The sequence below is a fragment of the Alexandromys fortis genome, unplaced genomic scaffold, assembly GCF_014885135.2.
Source record: "Alexandromys fortis isolate MF-2015 unplaced genomic scaffold, M_Fortis_MF-2015_v1.1 scaffold_198, whole genome shotgun sequence".
NCBI classification, from domain to species: Eukaryota; Metazoa; Chordata; class Mammalia; order Rodentia; family Cricetidae; genus Alexandromys; species Alexandromys fortis.
In genome coordinates, this window is record NW_026068111.1 from 29782 (window position 1) to 52726 (window position 22945).

Sequence of the window (22945 nt, forward strand, 5' to 3'; positions counted from 1 at the left end):
AGACTTTAAAGCCCACCCCCACAGTGACACACTTCCTCCAACAAGGCCACACCTCCTAATAGTACTACTCCCTATAGGCCAAGCATTTTTGAGTTCACAGGGCTGGACCTATTCAAACCACTACAGAATCTAAGAAAATGTTTTAAGGTCTAAGAAGTTGTTTTAAGGTGTGTAAATGCAAGTCATATAAGGTCAGAGGACATGAAAGCTTAAGTTATGATAAAGTGATTTAAGGTATATAAAAAGAATGAAAAATGCTTCCAATTTCTTTCCCTCTATATGCCAGCATTGTATTAAGACTTAAGTTTGGTGTTCTAACATTAATCAACGGAGTTCTGATAAGCTGCTCATCTACCTCTGGTAAGTGCCGATGACTATTATCAGTCTCAAGCTCAAGATTTTAAATTTCCTTTGGTTGTCTAAGTATAGACTTAAAAGTGCTTCTCTTTGTGCTAAAAACATCTATAATCTATATAAGTCCAGTCTTCTGAACAGAGAGAAAGGAGGCCCAGCTTTCAAGATCTATGTTCATACTGAAAATCAAGATCAAAAGTGAGCTTTTGCCTTTCTGCTCCACAGGAGGTTTCTGTCCTCTTTAAGCTCATGTTTTTAACAGCAACAAAAAACCCCACATGTATTATTTTTGTAAATGTTTATCTACGAAAGTGCAGAAATCAAAGAACTACTTGAAGCAATCGGTTCTCCCCTTCCATGATACAGGAGCCAGGGACTGAATTCATGATTGCTTGGTGGCAAGCACCTTTATCCACTGAGTCATTCTACCTGCCCTGTTCTGTCATCCTCATAGGTTTAGGGACTCAAGAGCTACAGTTTTTCTTGAATAACCCTTGCTCCAGTTGGGTTTTAGGCCAATAGTTTTGTAATAATCTTGGTTTTGGCTTTTCAAGACAGGGTGTCTCCACAGCTTTCGAGCCTATCCTGGAACTAGCTCTGGTAAACCAGGCTGGCCTCAAAACTCAGAGATCTGCCTGCTTCTGCTTCCCAAGTGCTGGGATTAAAGCCATGTGCCACCACCACCCGGCTGCAATAATCTTTGTAAGCCTGGCCTGACTTCCTGCAGTGATGGACTATAATGTGGAAGAGTAAGAAGCCAAACAGATCCTTTCCTCCCCAACTTGCTTTTGGCCATGGTGTTTCATCAGAGCAACAGAAGGCCTGACTAGGACACCAACTTTCTTCAGCTCTTTTGCCTGCAGACTCTCTGGAATGCACAGCTGACAAGTCACCCAAGTCACCACTGTACTTCCTACCAATCAGGACTAAGCAAAGAGCACTGAGCAAGATAGTAGGGAAGACAAGGCTTTACGATAGAGGCATGAAGGAGAATAGAGTTTGTCAGAGCTCACTCAATTATCAGCTCAAACTAAATTACAATTTCTAAAAAGTTACTTGTCCCAAGGAAAACAGTCACTTAGAGCAGTAAAAACATGAGGCATGAGGCAGGAGAGATTCTCTGGGAGGGAATATTAACCACAAGCCCCACTGTGAACCCCACACCAGCCTTCAAACACACTTGATTCCTGAACACTGAGGTGCTTGTGCTAGTCAGAGGCCATACATGCATGGGTGACTCTGGAAGGTGTCAGAGGCTATCACTGCTAACAACAGAGACAGCATGGGCACCATGCTGAGCTGTTGTCTAATTACAGAGCAGCCAGGTTCTCACAGGTAAACTGTTTCAGCTAGGAGTCTAGGGAAAAAGTCAGAAGCATGGTCTCAGTTTTGTGTATTTAACAAGCATCAAATGAGGTTACTGTTGTTAGAGAACAGGAGGTGGTCCCAATCAACATCAGAAAACCAGGAAGGAATCAAACATCACCCCACCAAAATCAATGGCCATAAAAGTATAAAACTGTACCTAACAGTTTAAAAACTGTCCACCTGGCTGAAGGAACCAGGGTGAGAATGACCCCTTACAACAGAACCAAGATTTAACACACCCCTACCCTGACACAGCTAGGGGACTTCCTGCATATTTACTGTTTTATGAGAATGGAAGTTTGAAGTAAAAATGGAGGTATATTCTTCCTGCTTCTATACCATTATTTCAAAAACCAATTCAAGTCAGAGGAAAACTAAACCAAACCAATTCCAGCCAAGCGAGCGAGTGAGCTGGGCCTTACTTCACACAGCCATTCTTCTCATCACAGTCTTTCTTCTCCGTCAACCGCAGCAGCTTCTCATTTGGTTTCTGGCTAAACCCACTGGAAACCAAAACACATGAAAAGATTAATTCACAAGTTAATAGAGGCAACTGTCACTGCTATTGGATGTCCACTAGAGCCGAGATAAGACTCTGCTGCTGAGGAAACTACAGGTCTCACTTGCAAGACACAGAAACTGTTGGGGTCAGGGTCCTGTCCTTGTCTTTGTGTCCCACACACCCACTCCATGAAGCTTCCTGACAGCTGGCCTTTAGCACAAAACAAAACAAAACAAAACAAAACAAAACAAAACAAAAAAAACCCCACCCAAACTAGGCAGAGTGCAATTCTTGGTGGAACAAAGCAACCCGAAAGGAGCAGGCAGCCTGCAAAGACTGCTGTGGGAACCAGGAATGAATAGCAATTTCTTTACTAGTTTCCCGATCCCTGCAAAGGCAGAGTACCTGACTGTGGACTTTTGCAAATATTGTTGTGGGCTCAGACTTCTTCTCCCTCCCTCTACCAGGTTTAGCATCTCTTTCCTGATGGTCCGATTTCTCATCTCCCACATCCAATCAAGACCCAGAAGGTAGTTATATAAATTTAGTGTGCTGGGGTTTTGAAACCAGAGCAGCTGTAGGAGCTTAAAGAGGGAGAGGACAAGACCCTAGGGTCCAACCCCTGGGACTCCTTTTCCCTTAAGAGTAAGAAACCTGCAGACTTCAGAGTCCAACTCCCAGCTGGTTCACCCATCAGTCTGTCTTTCAGACTTGCCAAGGACAAACTAAGGCTTCCACACTATGCCCACTCAGCAAGTTTCCAGGCATAGGGATTCATTCCTGTCTTGGAGTGCCTCCAGCACTCATGGTATGGTACTATGCTGTGGCAGGGAATTCCTCCATGAAGCTTCTTCCACCTTCCAAGACCCACTGTTCCAGATTCCAGCCACTCCAACTTGCAGACCTGCAGCTTCAGAGGTCCCTGACTAAGACCTGCTGGAGACACAAGACTGGTCCTCCTGCTACTCCCGACCCACAGACCTGCTCTGCCAAGGGACAGCTCTCAGCTGGTAGGTATTCCAAGGCTCTCCGAGAACCCCAGAGTTGAAATACTTGTCTAAACTGCAGTGGCTCTCAGCTAGCACCTGCCTGCTACTGAGAGTTTCAACGTTTCATTTAAATTTTAAGTTGTTTTATCCCGTTTAAGGAAGTTAATCTTGAATTGACAAAGTGCCTCCCTATTTGTATTCTTCATAGTTTGCCTACTCCATTCTTGGAGGATTACCTGACAAGAACCCACTTAGAGACAGAAGAACAGTTTCCACTGGTTACTTCAAAGCAAAGCTAGGACTGGGGTGGGAACTTTTATTCAAATTTGTTCAAACCACACAGATAGCTCTTTTCTGGGGGAATTCTAAGCAGCAGCAGTAAGGAAGCACTTAATCTCCCTAGATGCATTTCTGTGAGGACAGAGGCTTAGCACTAACTATGGAACCTTGCCTGGTGCTGGTCACACAGCCTCTCTGCTGCTGAAACTGGTTTAGTTCTACAATTAGAAACTGGTCGGGGACCAAAGCAATCATGGAGTAAGTAACGACATGGAAACAAACAGAATTCTGGAGACTGCCTTATTGTTCCCTTCCTCGATCAAGCTGAGGTCACCCTGGATGCTGAACTGCACAGCAAATGTAGTGGTCAAGACTGCCCTGCCAAGGCAGACAGGAGGCAGGGTCCCCGTGCCCAAGCATGGGCACTTCTACTTGTTTTCTTTTTGTCTCTGTTCTCTTCTGGTCCTACCCCAGGCCACATTCAATCTTGGTAACTCCAACACTGCAGCTATCAGCAGTGTCCTAAGTCACAAAAGAAAACCCATCAACTGAGCTCAGGAGTCCCTGGCTGAGCACAAGCACGCCAGTCCCAGAGCCACTCACCAACATCCTACAAAGACTTGGCACTGCAGCCAGCCACAGAAAGTGAGACCCTTTCCTGTAATGTCACTGATATTACCGTGTGCATCTTAAGGAGGACAGGTTACAGCTGGACACTTGGGAGAAGACAAGTAGCCACACTTGGCTTTCTCCAGATTTGTAACCTGCAATGCTATGCTGCTGTGACCCACACTTGCTCATCCTCCACACAGCCACTCTGTGCTGTTCACTGGAGGTGCCTTATAGATACAACAGTGTGCAACCAGGCAACAAAGGGATTCTAGACCTACTGCCAGTTTTCAGTCCACTCTGTTGCTAGCTAATCAACTGTAAAAAGATATTTTTTCCTTTAAAGTAGTAAGTATATTTTGAGCCAAAATTGCCCAGACCACCTTCTTTTTTGGGGGGTGTGGTATGTCTATCATCAACCTTTTACATACTTACTGTACATGTGACCTTCTGTATTTGTGGACTTACAGTTGTGCAATCAACCAGCCAACCAACAACTGGAAATATTTGGCAAAAACAACTGCCTGCATTAAACATAGATTTTTTTCCTTGACATTATTCCCCAAACAATACAGAATAACAACGACTTATATAGTATTTACATTGCATTGGGGAGGTATTAGAAGCCATCTAGAGATGACTTAAAATATACATGAAAATGTGTGATAGTTACATATAACCATCATGCCACTTTTTAAAAATCTGGATTTGAGCACACACTGTTTGATATTCTCAGTAGTCCTAAAACTGAGCCCCCCAAGGCTAACATGTTGACTATGTACTATCCTAAGGCTCTAGTTTGCTAAACTGAATTTTCAAAACATACCTTGCTGCTGGAATATCTGGATCAGCATATATGGTTATGCTTCTTTTTGTTGGCCAGTATGCTGAAGATTCAATACACTGTAAGAATGGAAGGAAGGGGAGGCGGGAGGCGCAGATGATTTATATTTTTGGAATCAAAATATAACGGAAATTATTTTCATCACAACCATTCCAGAGTTTCTATGCACGCGAGTGAACATACATACACGGAGAATCAAAGTTGGATGGTTATGCCATCACTATAATCATTAGATCAAAATGTCAGACAGCAGGTAATTGGCATTCACACGAGTGTTTAAAGTATCTTACAATCACTTTTATTTGTCAAAAGAATTGAAAGGCACATTAGAAGTGAAATTATGTGAATGTTCCCCAAATCTAGACAGCCACACATCTGTGTTCAAGGAGCAGAACACCACCTTTTCGAGAGCAGTTACAACTCAGCAGAAACAGAAGCTCAACAAGGGGGAGCAGCTACCTTGTTCCATCAAACACTCTCACAACTACATTCTTTATGAATTTCTACGTAGGAAACACACTTTTTGTTCATAATAGAATATTCATGTCATATGAACTTTATATTCAGTGAACATCAAACATACAACCTCGTTCATGTGTTTTAAAGTGGGGCATTGCTGCTTCTTCTCAAACAGAACTTTAGGTGAGTCTCTCAAGGAATCCTTGTATTTTATAGCTTTATCTGCAAAATGAAGATAAAAGCTACCTTATAAACTATATAAAATCAGACAAAAATAACAGAAACCAAACACTTATAAAATCACAACACATGAATTACTATCAAACAGGTTTGCTTATATTAAACTTGTAGGGATTAAAATTAAAAATCTGCTTTGGGACTGACAGGACAGCTCAACAGGTAAAGGCACTTGCTGCCAAGCCTGCGACCTGCGTTTGGTCCCCAGGTCCTACATGCAGGGAGGATGGTCTCTGTCCTCCACGGCACTCCATGGCATAGTATACCCATTCACACGCACTTACAGCTAAATAAAAACAATCCAAACATTTTTGCTGCGTCAATCTTTTCTTAAAGGTTGTAGAAATCCACAGACCAGCTTACTAAGAATAAAGTAATTTTCCCAATTTGGTAGACTGTACTTTCCAAAGGAGGCCACAATTATGTATCCAATACACATGCTCTTCCTACAATGTATAGGACAATGCCACCCTACCCAGAAAAAAAAAAAGAAAGGAAGGAAGGAAGGCAAACTGAGCTCAAATTTCCAAGCCAGCTATTTGGGAATTTAAAAAAAAAAAAAAAAAGCAGCTGCCCTTGACCCCTTGATCCCAAACTCCTGGAGATTGCAGAAGCAATCAGCCAGCTGTCTGTAGAGAGACAACAGACCCTGCAGTTTCAAACACAGCTGTCTAAGGAAAACAGCTAACTGCCCATTCTGCCCCTAATAAAACCCCTTCCCCTTTCCTATCCTTAGCTACAGAAGCCCCAGCTTGAAACCTATACTCTGTATAAGGTAGAAGAGCCAGTCAAGGAAAACTGACAATCCCTGAGCAGGAAACCAACCAATCCCTGAGCACCCTGACTTTGAACCCAGAGCTAGTGAATGAAATATGCCCAGAATCTGAAACCTGAGTCAGTGAAAGAAACACTTTATCTCTGAACCCAGAACCAAAGAAACACACTGACTCTGAAACCAGTGTCAAACACACTTTGTCCCTAGAATCAGAGCCAATGAAAGAAATATGCTCTGGTCCTAAAATTAGAGCCAAAAGGTTAAAAAGGACCAGTGAAAGAAACACAGTTTGGCCCTGAAGTCAGAGTGATCTCTGACCCTGACCAACTAAACTAACCAATCCCTGAGCAGGAAAACTCCCTGGGAAAACTCCAAGCCTAGTAAGACCTATATAAGCCCCTCTGCCTGTTCAGTTGTGGGCTGTCCTTTCCCACCCTGGCAAGAGGCAGCCACTCTCCTTCCAGAATAAATCTCTTTCTCAAAAGAGTCTTGGGTGAAGATCTTCATTTGCCAGTGTAGAATAGAAGAACCTTGCTGGGATGTCCCTAGGTGGCTGAGCAGAAAAACCTTGCTGAGATGTTCTCTTAGGGGGCCCGAGCAAGATTGAGCAGAACAGAAGAACTTTACTGAGATAGATGGTCCCGTATAAGTGCAAGGCTGAGCAGAAAAAAGTAATAACTTTTCCCCAAGTTGGAGGATATTGCTACATTTCTGCAAGGGCTTCCCCTTTAGCCAAGTGTAGCCAAAGTAATAACAACTTTGGCCCCAGAAGTTGGCCCTAGAAGGCTAGGACGTTTCCTTAGGGGAAAAGAGCAGAGCTCAGCTGTAGCAGCTCTCTATAGGAGCAGGACTGCTACATCCTGTGAGGGGTTCATCCCCCATCATACCCCAGTTTCAGGTAGCCTGGCTTCCCCACAAGTCAGGACACCTTTCCCTCCCAGGATGAGCTGTCCTATTGTGGCTCTAGGTATAGCCTGGCTTCCCGATAACTAGGAAAGCCTTATTGGGAGCTGTAATACACTTGCTTATACTCTGCATTGTCAGTGTGCAGGATCTGAGATACCATCTCTCAGGTTAATTAAAGCTTCTCCTCTAGCTATTGACGTTACCTAAACGCTTGTCTTTTATTTCTTTTTATAAATTTAATTCTTATGCAATGTAACTGGCTCTCACTAAGAGACAGAATCTATATTCCCATCCCACAGACTGGCATAGAAAATTCCAAAGTGGAAAAGAAAACAGAAGAAAAAAAAACTGTTTAAACAGAAATATCCAAGAACTATTTGTATCAGTTTGAGTGAGTTGCTTAAACAGAAATTTATTTTCTTTTATTTCTGGAGGCTGCAAGTCCAAGATCAAAGTGTTGGCCAATTTGAATCCTAGGGTGATGTCTTCCTGGTGGGCAAGTGCTAGAGAAGTCAGCTCTGTTTTGTTTTTTTTTTTTTTTTTGTTTTGTTTTGTTTTTTCCTCTTCTAAGGGCTCTTTTAAGTCTATCAGAGTCCAATCCTACCCTTATAGCATCACAGAACTTCTCATGAAGACCCTGCCTACAGACACAGCCACACTGAGGGCAGGCCTGCAGCATATGAGTTCTGAGGACACAGAATTCAACGCACAACACAGTTTCTGAAAAGAGGAACAAAATTACTAAGACTCTTAACCAAGGGAGTGAAGGAAGGGAGATTAAGAAAGAATCAGGGAAAGAAGGAAGAGAAAGCAGGGCCATGCCTATTGATTCATGGACATCTAGAAGCTAACAAAGGATAGTTCATGTGTTTATGAGCATATCAAGAAATGTAAAGATAGTGAAATGAAAACTCTACGCTTACAATTTGATCATCTTAATCAGTGGTTCTCAACCTTCCTAATGCTGTGATCCTTTAATACAGTTCCTCATGTTGTGCTGACCCCAACCATAAAATTATTTCACTACTACTTCATAACTGTAATTTTGCAACTGTTATGAATTGTAATTTAAACATCTGATATGCAGGATATATGATATGTGACCCCTGTGAAAGGGTCTCGACTCCCAAAGTGGTAGGGACCCACAGATTGAGAATCACTAATCTAGATGAAGATTCCTTAAAAGACATACTTTTCCAAAACTCCCAAATAAAACAGAAATAGGGAATAAGGATAGTATGTCTTGAAGAAATTGAATTATTAGGAATGTTCCAAAAAAGAGTACTAAATTGAGGTGGGTTCACTGAAGAATTCTATCAAGCATATCAGGAAGAAATGTCACTAACCCACAAGCTCTTTTAGAAGACAGAAGCAAAACAAGCACTTCCCAGCACATCCTACAAGACCTTCACTGTGCTGATGCCTCAACCAGAAAGCATTTCAAGAGAATGAAGGCCCATTATGTCTTACGAACACAGATGTAAAATCCTTTCAAAACATTGACAAATCAAAAACTATATTATAGATGTCATTAAATAATATGAAAACAAGCCACACACTAGAAGAAAATAACTGCAAAAGATACATCTGGTAAAAGACTATTACCAAAGTAGATGAAGAACACTTACGGCCCAAAACAAAGAACCTACGTGAACTAGACAAAGATGGGCTGAGGTTATAAAACTCGGTGGCAGAGCACAGTGAGGCCTGGGCTCACTCTCCAGGGCACTCAGAGGATGATTCTGTGCTGCCTAAGAAAGAAACCAAACTGGTAGGACTCACCTGGTGCTGCAGCAGGTGGCCCTAGGTCACTGACAACATTCTTACACCATGTATGCCGGAGAGACTGTGACAGAAAATCTAAGCCCTGTGAGTCTGAAAGAACATACTATATTTCAAAACTAAAACATGAAATAAAAATGAGTCCTTATTATTTACTTCTGCTCTTGCTCATGCAGTAAAATTATAGGAGACCTAGCAAGGGATGGTAGTCTGAGGAATTAAAATCTAATGCAGAGAGGAGCATTTAAAACTGCATCCACGAACCACACTAAGCATCATTTGTAATAAAAACTCTCTGAAATGTCTGAAAACTATTCAGAACCTCACTTTGCTGAGATCTTTAAACCACATACTTTCTAGACTTCTGAAAATGTAGCCCAACATTAACAGAACCGTCAGAATTTCCTGGTCTCCTAAATACAAACAGTAGCAGCTCCAGGACCACAATGCCTGTCAGAGGCTAAGTAGTAAAATCTGATTATTAAACTGAGTCTAAGTCTGTCTCCAAGTAGGAAAGGGCTTAGACAGAAATTGGTATGCTAAGGAAAAGTAACATGAAATACTCACTTTCCATTCCACGATGGTCTTTCCGTTGCAAAAGCATTGGCCACAGAGTAAGTGATGGGCTAAGCTTACTGGAGCAGGGCACCGAATTGAGACTGGGTCTGGGCTTCTCCAATGTATTGAGGTTTTTATTCCCCGTGGGTGACACATAATAAGCAAAGTTCTTTGCGACAAGATCATCATTTACACAAACCTATAAAAATGTAAATATTCCATGAATTACCATTCGAATGGGTGTAGTCAATGTACATAAAGTTAGTATTTCAGACTCAGCTCCAAATTCCTGAAAAATGTTTTATGGAGCATAATCTGACAGAAACAGCTCTTGGTTTCTGCTATGTTAGCTATGACCTAATGATTTTCACGAGAAAATCGGAAGAAGTTGCATGAGATCAAGATGTACTGTGGAGGAAGAGCGAGCTAACGCTGTCTGGCCAGGTAGAGATTTGGTGGGAGGACACTAAGCACACAAGGGGAAACTGAAAAACTAGATCCTATCAAAACTTAATGCTTAGCCTGGTAGTGCTGGTGCAGACCTTTGAGCCCATACCTGAGAGGCTGAAGCAGGCCTGTTCTACAGAGATAGTTCCAGGACACCTGGCTACAAAGAGAAACCCTTCTCAAAAACAAACAAAACAAAAACCAAATAGACAAACGAACAAAAATATTGCATTAATAAGCTCTCACACAGTCGCACAGAGGAAGAGTCTTTATGAGGGACAGGGGACTGAGAGATGCAGGGACACAGATGTGTCGTGAATTACTGCACCTGAGTGAAAGGACAGATCACTGCTCCCTTTGGAACCCGAGACGCGTTTGCAGGCTCACATCTCTCTGAGCAGCTGTGACTATGTGCATCTAATAAACACCCTCTCTCTGCTATGGATGGACCCCTTGCTATCACCTCACTTCATCACTTAAAGTCAACTATCAGACTACAACACATGGTACAAAAGAAGGGCCTGCTCTTTAAAAGCAAGAAGAAAGCAAGTTAATAGAAGTGTTTGTGTTGAGACAAGGTTTCTCTGTGTAGCCTCAGCTGTCCTGGAACTCACTCTCCAGACCAGCCTGGCCTCCAACTCAGAGAACCGCCTGCCTCTGCCTCCCATTAAAGGTGGGATTAAAGGTATGTGCCACCACTGTCGGGCTAGAGAATGTCTTCTAAAAATGTATTATGAGACTGATGTTAATATTTAGGCATCTGTACTGGCCTGCCCTTGGGGTCCTGACAGGATAAGTCCTCAGCTGTAGCCACTAAGAGCACCTCCTATGCACATTCACTATGCTCCCTTTTAAAAGTGGGCCTTGCTCACCTCCTGTTTCTCTCTTTCTACCCTCCCCCTCCAGCACCCTTTTCTGCCCCTTCTCTCCCCTCTTCCAATAAACCTCCTATGTGAGCCCTGTTGTACGGCATGACTTCTCTTTGCATAGATTTTTAAATTAAAACAACTGGTCACATTAGTAAACAAAAACCTAGGAGAAACCCTAACAAGGGAGACGAAAGATCTTCATAATGAAAACTATTAAGACACTGATGAAACAATTTCAGCTGGCTGTGGCAGCACACGCCTTTAATTCCAGCACTCTGGAGGCAGAGGCAGGCAGCAGGTCTCTGTCTAACCTACATAGTGAGTTCCAGAACAGCCAGGATATAGTGAAACCCTGTTTTGAACAAACAGACTGCAAAGCAATAGGGTAAAACAACACTGACTTCTGGCCTCCATATACATATTCATGAACAAGCACGATGAACACACACACGCTAAATAAAGAACTAAAAATGCTGTCTAAAAAAATGATTAGGTCAATTTTGTTTGTTTGCTTTTTCCAACACAGGGTTACTCTGTATTGCCCTGTCTTGGAATTTACTCTGTAGACCAGGCAAGCCTTGAACTCAGATCTCCCTGCCTCTGCTTCTAGAGTGCTGGGATTAAAAGCATATGCCACCACTACCAGGCTTTAGGTCAATGTTTTTAATAATCAGAAGAGGCTAGGAATGCAGCTGAAAGGTAGATGATTATTAGCCCCTGCATGGCCCCCAGGTGTTTGTCTCTCACTAGTGCATATACAAAGACATAGGATGAATGACTGAAGGAATAGTCCTACCAGTTTCTTTTCTAAGATAGACCTTCAAAGGTTAAAACAACTCCCACTGTGCTATTTAAAGTTTTAAATAAGGATAAACATTTTCAAAATACAAATCTTGCCAGCTATGATGGCTCCATGCCTGTAATACCCAGCACTTGGGGGTAGAGGCAAAAATTAAGAGTATAAAGTCATCCAGTGCTTGGGTGACCAAAAACCTGACACTAGATAGCCTGTAAAACCAAATGCTAGTGTTCTTTTAAAAAACTGCAACAACATGACTCTAATGATATTCTGCTTTACTCATAGTGCCTTGCTCAACCACCATCTGAGAAGCTTCCTCCTGCTGGAGAGGAAACGAATACACTGACTCAGGCTAGCTACTCTGCAGAAGAGTGAGGATAGACCTTGGAACACTCTGCCCTAAATGGGCCAACTAACAAACCTCTCCCCTTAGGGCACCCTGACGAAAGAAGGCAGAAAGAGTATAAGGAGCCAGAGGGGATGGAAGGCACCAAGAAAACAAGGCCCTCTAAATCAATATAAGCAAAACTCATGAGCTAAGGCAGCATGCACAGGGCCTGCATAGGTCTGTACCAGGTCCTTTGCATATATATTATTACTTCTAGTTTAAGGTTTTTGGGATTCCTGAGCGTGGGAACAAGTGAGTCTGTTTCATGTGCCTTTTCTTGGGCTCTTTCCCTTCTGTTTGTTTTGTCCAATTCCAATGGTTAAAATAACAAAGAATTAAGATCATCCTCAGCAACAATGAAAGTTCAAGAGTTCAAGGCTAGCTTGGGTTATATATGACTATCTCAAAAAACTAAAACCAGAAAGCAACCCTGTCCTCCCCAAATTTTTTACTTACTTTTTCATTTTTTATTGTTGCATAAAGGTAAACCTCAAAGGTATCTTCTTCCACAGCACAAAGTTTTGCTTCCACTTGGGTAGTTTCTAAATGGCAATAAATGGACATACAAATGAGCTGACATTAAGTATTTTTTAAGGCAAGCACAGCCTCATTAGGTAACCACTAACATGCTTTTCACAGGCACGTAGATTTCTGAACAGTCCTAAAAGGTAGGCACAGCACAGGATGCTGACATGAGTTAGGACAGATATTACAACATTAACAGTGTCAGAGCACAGTCAAAAGAATGACCCATGGTGGACGATGCCTTGGGGAACTGGGAGAGGTGCCAGGGAAAGGGGCAGAGCCTTTTACCTCAGGTGCATCTGTTCCCTGTACTGTTCTGAGACAAACATTCACATTCAATTTATAAGACATTTTGTTGGATGTCAGAACATAGCTATAGAACCCCATCTGGTCAGTGTATCCTAAATCTGGATATGGCTTTCAGCTTGCTTTTTTTTTTTTTTTCAGCTTGCTTTTGTGCTTTCCCAGGTACAATCTATGGTATGTGCCAGGCAACTGTGTTTAAATTGGTCTGTGCTGAGGAAGTTCTGGGAAAAGGGCTGCTCTGTTAAAATTCAGTATGTGTTCACTGGAGATTATCTACATGCTTTTCTGATTATGTTTTTCTGAGCAGAAATCTTCCTTGGGTTACTGGTTTCTTTGCTACATTCGTGTATAAAATGTATACTGAAACTGAAGTAAAGGTGTTTATAGCATTAGACTGTAGTCCACCCCATTCTTTAAGGTCTTCAAATTCCAGGTTTTGCTGACAGATCTGCAAAGGTCAGCAGACGTCGACAAACATGCCTTAAGTTAGCAACAATAATCGTTAAACAAAAGTACACTTATCCCTTGCTCAGTGAAAGAAGCCGGGCTTTTCATAACTGCTGGATCAAGAAAATATACACACATTCACTTTGTATGCCCTCAGCATTTAAAAGCACTCTTGAGAGGCAGAGACTGTTACTTTGGGAGGGGTCCTCTACACAACCAGCCAATTTGTTTTCGTTTTTGTTTTAATTTCAACTGACAATTACTGACATCCAAATCCACCTGTAAAATTGCAGGGGCATAACCAATGTGATATCTGGTACGGAAGGTGCTCCAAGTAACTTCAGGAGCACCATGAAGGGGCCACATCCATGCATGTGGATCTCAGACATCTGGCAACAGAAGTGTAAGCTACCACATCTATCAACTCAAAGCAGTGTGTAAAGACCCCTGGCCTTACCTCTTAGAATGTTCTGAAAGTACTGGATGGCTGCACTGTCCCATTTTGTGGCAGGTCTGGAACAGCAAACAGGTGTGATTTCATTAAGTAAAAAGCCTATGCTAATATACCACTGCCGTTTATTAGCTGAATGATGGTGTTTCCCACACTATCAAGTATACAAGGAGCTTATGCCAGTTCTGCTTCAGGGTATAGACTCCAGATATGTATGACAATGCCATCTTCACAGCTCTGCTGAGATGACACTCCCCCTATTCCAATGTATGGCACCTCCTATCACACCACTGTCCCAAGTTACCTGCAACAAACCCATTTCCCCAAACACAGTCCAAGTTCTTTGGCGAGAGAACCAAGTGTGCACCACCCATCACTGGCTGCCATAGAGAATGGCACAACACACTGACCAACCAACCCCAGAGTCAGCCCTGGAAAAGTCAGCTACACTCTCTGGGTGGCCCTCACTCCAAGGCTCTAGTTCCCTGGCCCCAGTTGGTTTTCATCTCCACCAGCTTGCTCAGTCTTCATCTTTAGTATATTTCACAAAGAATGCTGGAGAAAAAGATATAGGCACTGCAAAAGATGAACAAAGGGGGGCTTAGAAAGAACAAAAAAGCTCATTCCTGTTAGGTCCAGAGGAAACTCCAGTTTCCCAAACTCCAAAAGGCAGTCCAAATATACAAAAATGGGCCCAACCCGGACTGGAGGAGGATTTCTGGTGGTTAGATAAAAGCTAGCATTCCTTAGGAACTTGTGATGCTGGTTACCCCTACCAAAAGGAGTCATTTCCCTTACAGCTGGTGGAAAGGACTTCTGGTAACTTGTGGTGCCTATTAGCATATCAGAGCTCATGCTGGCCTCAAGGCTCCCTCACTAACAAGTACCTGTCACACATGTCAAAGTTCACCATCCAGCCGGGTGATAGCAGCACACCCCTTTAATCCCAGCACTGGGGAGGCAGATGTAGGTGGATCTCTGTGAGTTCGAGACCAGTCTGGGTTACAACAGCTAGTTCCAGGATAGCTAGGGCTGTTACACAGAGAAACCAAAAAACCAAAATCCAAACAAAAAACCCAAAGTTCACCATCCTAGCCCTTCCCACCTTCTCCCCCACCCTAAACTCCCTCCACCGTGCTCGCACTCTCTCTCTCTCTCTCTCTCTCTCTCTCTCTCTCTCTCTCTCTCTCTCTCTCTCTCTCACACACACACACACACACACACACCACCCCTTAACTATGCCACTACCACCTTTCCCACTCCTACTTCTCGCTGGTTTTCTCTATTTTCTATTCCCTGCTCTTCTCTCCTCTCTTATAGACAAGCCCCAGTCTTGAGGAGTGACCAGTCAGCCTAGGAAAACTGATGAAATCTGTTCTGTGCTGTGGTCTCTTAGTAGCACACCTTAGCCCCAACCTGCCAAGATATGCCCCCCCTTCCTGGATCCTAACCTACGACACGTGTGGAAGGTCAAGTCAAGGTCAGCTATCTTTCCTTGACCACTCTCCATCTTTTTTGGAAATTATCTCCACAAAACAGAAAACAAAACTGTGTGCGCGCACACACACACCACAAACACTAGATTAGCTGGGTGGTGATGGAGCACTCAAGAGGCAGAGGCAGGTGGATCTCTGAGTTTGAGGCCAACCTGGTCTACAGACTGAGTTCCAGGACAGTCAGAATTGTTACACAGAAAACCCTGTCTTGAAAAAAAAATAATAATAGGAATAGGCCAGGCAGTGGTGGTGCACACCTTTAAGCCCAGCACTTGGAAGGCAGAGACAGTAGGATGATCTCTTGTGAGTTCAAAGCCAGTCTACAGAGTGAATTCCAAGACAGCCATGACTACACAGGCAAACCCTGACTTGCAAAATAAATAAATAAATGGAATAGAGGAAGGAGAAGAAACCAATGCCATAGGCTCAGAAAATACTTTCAACACAAAATAAAATTTTCCTAACCTAAAGGAGATGTGTACAAGAAGCATATGGACTGGACCAGAAAATGAAGTCCCCTTGATACATAATAATCAAAACACTAAATGTACACAACAAAGAAAGAATATTAAAAGCGGCAGGGGAAAAAGACCAAGCAACATATAAATGTAGAACTCTTGGAATTATACTCGATTTCTCAATGGAAACTCTAAAAGCAAGAATGGCCTGGACAGATGTGCTACAGACTCTAAGAGATCACAGATGCCAAGCAAGACTTCTATATCCAGCAAACTTTCATTCACAATAAATGGAGAAAATAAGATATTCCAAAAGCACATCACAATTCTTAACAGCTATGCACCAAACACAAGGGCACCCAAATTTGTAAAAGAAACAGAACCACAGCTAAAGTCATAATGATCCTCACATAGTGACAGTGGGTGACTTCAGTCCCTCACTCACCAACAGACAAGTCATCCAGACAGAAACTAAACTAATAAGTTTATAAACCAAATGGACTTAACAGATATTTACAGAACATTTCACCCAAACACAAGAGAATATACCTTCTTCTAAGTACCCCATGATTTCTCCAAAACTGACCACATAGTTGGACACAAAGTCAGTCCTAACAGATACAAGAAAACTGAAATAATACCTCACATCCTACACAAATTAAATCTGGACATCAATAACAGAAACAGAAAGCTCACAAACTCATAGAAAACAACCACTGGATTAAAAATGGGTCAAGAAAGAAATAAAGTGCTTCCTAGAATTGAATAACTCAAACTTAGGGAACACAATGAAGGCGGTTGTAAGAGGCAACGCATAGTGGGGACTCACCCCACCCATGACCTTGGGCTATCTGGCCAACAGAGGCAGAGCTTCTTGCCTTTAAAAAAAGGGGAGGCAGCTCTTGCTCACTCCTGTGGTGGTTGTAGAGTCATCCCAAAACAGAAGGGAAGATCTCAGCGGCGCTCTACCTGTTATTTGTGTTTCCTAATAATTCTTTGATATCTGTGCTGAGCCCAAGAGTATTATACAATAAGTGTACAGCTAACAGATCTATTAGACAAATCCACAGAAATATGATCTTGTGGAGAACCTGTTTTGCAGAGCTGGGGGGAACACCTGTCTTTTGGATGTCACTGTCAATTCTGTAGAAGTCTTGTGAGGTCATGACGTTTCTCCCGTCTATAGTATTCCAGCAGTGTATAAACCTGACTTTTCCTGGAAACCTTCCCCACACCATGAAGCCTTGGTGTGGAAGCATCCACTCAAACCTTTGTTCTCATAACAAATCTGCATAAAACATGTCCCCCACAACTATCTTTATTGACAGGACTTACTGACAAGAAAGGAGCTCCAAGCAGGAGGCACTGAGCAGAGACAGCATGTTTGCTCCTACTGATAAACAGGTCTGGGTGGCCCTGAATTCTCTAGTAGCAGCCTCAGGAAGGTGTATATCTACCAGCCTTTGCTCTAACCTAACAAGCTATTAATTCTCTGTATTTTGCCCTGTTTGCTGCATCTTGGGCTCCATATTGGGAGAACGTGGTTGAGGTGTGCAGCTTGGGCATGGTGAGTTATGCGCAGCTGTCAAACAAGGAAGACTGCCAGGCCATGAATGCAGTGACCTATGATGATGTGCATGTGAACTTCACTCCAGAAGAGTGGGCTTTGCTGGACCCTTCGCAGAAGAAGCTCTACAACAATGCGATGCTGCAGACCATCAAGAACCTCACTGCCATTGGCTACAATTGGGAAGGTCATGATATTGAAGAGTATTCTCAAAGTTCTAGAAGATGTGGAAGTCCTCTTTAGAGGCATGAGAGAATTCACATGGAAGAGAAGCCCTGTAAAAATATCCAAGATGATGAACCCATTGGATATCACAGTCAACTGCAAATATATGAAAGCACACACATTGGAGAGGAAACTTATGAATATAGTTGGTATGGTGAAGATTTTACACAATCCTGTCATCAAAGGTAAAGAACACACACTGGAAAGAAACCCTATGAATGCAATCAGTGTGGTAAAGCCTTTTAATATCAGCATCTTCTCCAAATAAATAAAAGAACACACATAGGAGAGAAAAATTATCAATGCAATCAATGTGATAAAGCCTTTATCTAAGGCATAAAAGAACACATAGCAGAGAGAAACCCTGTGAATGAAATCAGTGTAGTAACGCCTTTCACAGTAGTCTTCAAAAATACAAAGGAACACATAGAGGAAAGAAACCCTATGAATGTAACTAATGTTGAAAATCCTTTGCATGTATCAGAAGTCTTCAAATTCATGAGAAAATATACTGTACAGACACCTTATAATCAGGTGGTAATTTTTTTATTTTATGGTAGTTTTTCTATAAGAATAAGCTTTTAGTGCACAATTGGTTACAGCCTTTTCATATTACAGTAGTCTTTGAGGAAGTGCAAAACACTGAAAAGATTCTAACTATAAAGAATTTGGCAACATCTTCAGTGAACATACATTAAGTTACACGAGTATTGATTATGGAGAAGAAATGCTGCCAAGCAATTTGTCCATAGATTATAGTGTCCTTTACTTTGTTTGCACCTGCAAACTCATATGAAGGAAGGCCCTACAAATTTAAATAATGATGGAACCCTGTGAGATTTCACACTGCTCTTCAATTACATTAAATATCTAATCCAGCTGTAAAAGTTTATGGATGTGAATTTGTGTCATTTGTTGTTGTGATATAACATGTTTTAATGACGTTAATGTGAAAAGACTTAACACTAGAGAATCTGAGAAACAGTAAATACCTCATATGTATATTCAAAGCATGATTTTCTTTGGTTGATATGTAATAAATAGAATAACCAGCAATCAACTCTATATCTCATAACATAGCTTGATGTGCTATAGATATGTATATATTATTTACTGTTCTATTTTCTTGTTCCTGTCTCCATGGCTTTTTCATTTGTCACTTCATCTTGAAGTACTGCCTTCTAAACATGTTATATGTTGATTCCAGATAATAGAGCAGCAATGAGTTTTACTTAAAAAAAATTCTTTTGTATATGTCTGTAAGGTGACTCTGGGTTTGTAGGCCATGGCAGATATGTGGAGACTAGAAGACAACTTTTTGGAATCTTCTTTTGGCCATCTTCATATGGTGACCATGGAGAGGTTCCAGTGTACACACCACAGACATTTTACACTGAGCCATCTCACTGATGTTCAAACAAGATGAGTTGAATATTACATCAGTAAAATATTATCTTTTCAAATTGTAAATGCATTGCTTAAAAATGAAGGAAAAGGACCGGGCAGTGGTGGCACACGCCTTTAATCCTAGCATTTGGGAGGCAGAGGCAGGTGGATCTCTGTGAGTTCGAGACCAGCCTGGTCTACAAGAGCTAGTTCCAGGACAGGCTCCAAAACCACAGAGAAACCTTGTCTCGAAAAACAAAAACCAAAAAAAAAAGAATGAAGGAAAAGGGGACAATTTGAGTAATAAATCCTGTTATGATTTGCTGGCAAAAAAAAAAAAAATACTCTGTATTTACCCTTCACCTTGGTTTCAGTTAACATAAGACCATAGCCCAGGAAATTAACTGTTTATACCTTTACCCCTCGAGACACAGGAAAAGGGCCTGAGTCGCAGAAACCAGCCTCAGAGAGAAAAATTCTCATGTGGGTACTGGCAGGCACCCTGCTGGAGTCAAAACAGGTTGCTATGGCTACCCTACTGGATTACCAGCCACCAGGGAAGAAAGGGAAATGCTCACAGAGTATGGCAGTGCTGCTGCATTTTTCTACAGTTAATCATAAACTTTAGCTATAGGAAAACTTCTTAGAATTCTGTAGTGGCTTAAAGTCCCATCCTTAATTCTCCTGATATCTTCCGTGGAGCTTTACAGCCATGCCTCCCCTTCTGAGATGTAAGAGGCCTCCTTCTGTAGAGAGCTGCGTGGGACCACATCTGATAATCAGCTCCTAATTATGGCTAAGACCTGACTTATGCTATTATCACGCAATGATCATCAGCTGCTTGCATATGCGTGGACCTATGGGCAGTGCCCACCTGGCAATCCAGGGTTGGTAGCCCATGCCTACTTAAGGGCTGGGAAAGGTTTGCCCAGGGGGAGAGAGGGAGAGGGAGAGAGAGAAAGGGAGGGAGGGAGGGAGGGAGGGAGGGAAAGAGAAAAGAGGGAGGGAGGGAGAATTGTAAAAAGGTCCTGAATAAAAGTGAAGTAGGAAGAGCTCCGGTGTGTTGCATCATCCTTGCTGGCCAAGGGCTGAACACAACAGTGGTGGCCTCGTACGGGGACAAGCGTATGGGGAACCTCCAAACCTCTCTGTAGAGCCCAGAACTTGCTGCAGTCAGGAGGTGCACCGGTAAATCCTCAAGATAAAGACTGGGGATCATCGAAAAAGTGGGTTTTTCGCTCTCGCCGGTAGAATGAAGGGAGGGGGGAGGATAGGGCCACGACTAAAGCGGACGGATCAAAGTGAAAGGGACAGTATAGCTATGACCAAAGTGGACAGGTCAAAGTAAAACTAAAGGAAAGAATGGGAGTTTAGAATGGGCGCTTCAACATCACATCTGATTTTTCTAGCTCTTAACGAGCTGTTACGGAGCACATTGGAGAGGTTTTTGACTGAATGTGACACAATTGCTCCTTGGTTTGCCGTCTCTGGCAATCTTAATGTGTCATCCTGGGACAAGCTTGGTAGAGATCTGGATTTTGCCACTGAACAAGGTACGATAAGGAAGGGAGTTAGATTCATGTGGTTTGAATTACCGAGACCTCCTGAGTTTGCAGTGGAGTGTGAGCAGCTGTGGCTCCAAGGCCAAGCGGCTCTGAAGGGCTGCAAAGCCTGCAAACACCCAGGACCTGCCTTGAGGACCAACAAGGCCAGAATGCTAGGCCACTCCCAGCATGGATGCCTCAGGGCTCTCAGCACAACCTAGTTAAGATCCATTAGCCTGAACCTCTGTCCAGGTCGGGGGCCAGCGGCTCAGCCCTGCCACGCCTCCACCTTCCAGCTCTGTGGGGAAGTGGAGTCTCCGCCTCTCCCCAGTCACTGCTACCAGAGTCCAAGCGTGACTGAAATGGCAGTAAGAATGCAACATTCCCGCTCAGCAGGAAGTAGCCAGATTGACAACGCCCAAATTCTCTATAAGATAATTTAAGTGGGGCCCCTTCAGAGCAGCGAGCCTGCTTTCCTGAGTTCCGCTCCACTCCATGCACCAGTTTGGACCCAGAACGAATGCAGTGGGGCTAGAAGGCAGCTGGAGCAGAGCTTTGCTAGGTGGCTGTGGTGGAAGGCACATTGCCTCAGCCCAGTCGGTGCCTAGCCTGGCAGATGCCACAGCAGTGCCAGGAGTATCAGCAAATGCAACAAGTGCTAGAGCTGAGACAAACTGGAGCACAGACTACTGAGCTGCCCAAGAACGCAGCGTAGCCACGGGGCAAGGAAAAGACAATGGCAGTTCCAGGCTCTGTAAGCTGCTGAAGAGTCTGCAGCAGAGCAAATTTAAATCGAGAGACTGCCCTATTGTAGGAGCAGGTGGACCTATGGCTGGTACAACAAATGTCTTGTTCATTATTTCATTTGTATGACATCTGTTAATATTGCTAATGCCTCATGTGGTGAAACAACTCAATGGTTACTTGAATAGCCCTTGAAATGTTACAATTAGCACACCAGATTGTTGATATCTGTGTGCTCTGTTTTAGCCAAAGGGTCAGTAGAATACCATAGCCCAAATGGGAGATTGGGTCCAGTGGCGACTGGGAACCCTATTGCTAGCAATCTCAATACCTGTTGCCATGGGCATTCATCTTTGAATCCTGTGTAAGATCAGACAACCCATGAGAATGCAGCATACGGTCACTTAGCAGAAGCAGGATCAGCTGGGCTGCTAGGGAAGCCAAAGAGGTGTATGAGGGAGAAAGTGTCTTCCATGCACTTAACTGACAAGAATGAATATGCCACGGGGGTATGGCAGCTGGGGTATGTTATTTAGGAAACTGCTGAAAAGAGAGGCAAGTCTATACCCTAGTCTGTCAGACATTTCTATCTATCCGGGGCTGTGTGTGACCAGCATTCAACATGAAAAATTTACTCATGCAACTAATCTGTCTAAAGAATTGTCTAGCTATCTTTTAGGTAATTGGTCTGGTGAATTCGAACAACAACTGGAAAAGCTGCAAGTAGTGACTGCAAATTCCACACACATGGATACCAGCCTGGCAGAAGGACTATCCTCCTGGATCACTCCACGGATCATCTGAAGGAGTGGGCGGGATAAGAGCCCTGGTGGGCTTAGTGGTGCTTGCCTCCCTGGTATACCTGTGGTGCATCTGTCACATAAGGGTTTCACAGCATCGCAATGCAGTTATGATCATTCAGGCCTTCACGGCCATTGAAGCAGGACAGTCCCCTCAAGCTTAGTTATCTATATTTGAGCACAGGATGCAAGGCTTGTGCACTGCACTTGAGGTCAGAGAAGTCAACCTCAAGAAGAGCAAGTCTGATTGCATGTGGGTTGGTGTCTAACTCCCACCTCTGTAAAAGGACACCAGACAGGTCTAGTGTTCTCTGAGTGGATGACACCTGGACAGACACTAGTACATGTTCCATTTTTAACAGAGATCAGACCTCTACTCTTGCCTGTAGGGATAAGTCCAGCCCCTTAGGGGGCGTGTTCGCCTCGGGCTAATGTTTACCTATAAATCTGGCTAGTGCTCCCAGCCGCTTCTTCTGCTTTCCTGGTCTCCGCAGGGGTCTCCGCAGGAATGGTAATTCTGTAAGTCTATTTCCCCATTAAAGCTGTATATATTTTTACAATCTGTCTGCATTCATTTATACTTGCCTGTTGCTTTACAAACAAAAGGGGGAACTGTAGAGAGCTGCATGGGGCCACATCTGATAATCAGCTCCTAATATGCTATTATCACGCAATGATCATCAGCTGCTTGCATATATGCGTGGACCTATGGGCAGTGCCCACCTGGCAATCTGGGATTGGCAGCCCATGCCTACTTAAGGGCTGGGAGAGGTTTACCCAGGAGGGGGGAGAGAGAGAGAGAGAGGGAGAGGGAGAGAGAGAGAGAGAGAG

General features: G+C 43.1%; 2 protein-coding genes across 6 annotated transcripts in view; one reads left to right on the forward strand and one right to left on the reverse strand.

Moving 5' to 3' along the window:
- Positions 1-22945, reverse strand: part of Tdrd12 (tudor domain containing 12) — a 60179-nt gene that overhangs the window by 18780 nt on the left and 18454 nt on the right. For all 5 annotated transcript variants that reach the window (XR_007589048.1, XM_050124524.1, XM_050124525.1 and 2 more), the window contains exons 5-10: positions 13901-13956; positions 12622-12707; positions 9672-9861; positions 5532-5626; positions 4928-5004; positions 2145-2225 (exon numbers count right to left, since the gene is read on the reverse strand). Coding sequence is in view for 4 of the 5 variants with exons in the window: in XM_050124524.1 (XP_049980481.1) it covers positions 2145-2225; positions 4928-5004; positions 5532-5626; positions 9672-9861; positions 12622-12707; positions 13901-13956 (585 nt within the window). In the remaining variant the exon portion in view is untranslated. The remainder of the gene's footprint in view (positions 1-2144; positions 2226-4927; positions 5005-5531; positions 5627-9671; positions 9862-12621; positions 12708-13900; positions 13957-22945) is intronic.
- Positions 17317-17658, forward strand: LOC126489911 (zinc finger protein 120-like). The gene has a single exon (XM_050124511.1). The coding sequence runs from the start codon at positions 17413-17415 to the stop codon at positions 17656-17658; it is 246 nt and encodes an 81-aa protein (XP_049980468.1). The 5' UTR covers positions 17317-17412.

What these genes read in the sequence shown, in the direction of transcription:
- LOC126489911 (XM_050124511.1), top strand. Translation starts at nt 17,413, where the DNA reads ATGGTGAGTTATGCGCAGCTGTCAAACAAGGAAGACTGCCAGGCCATG.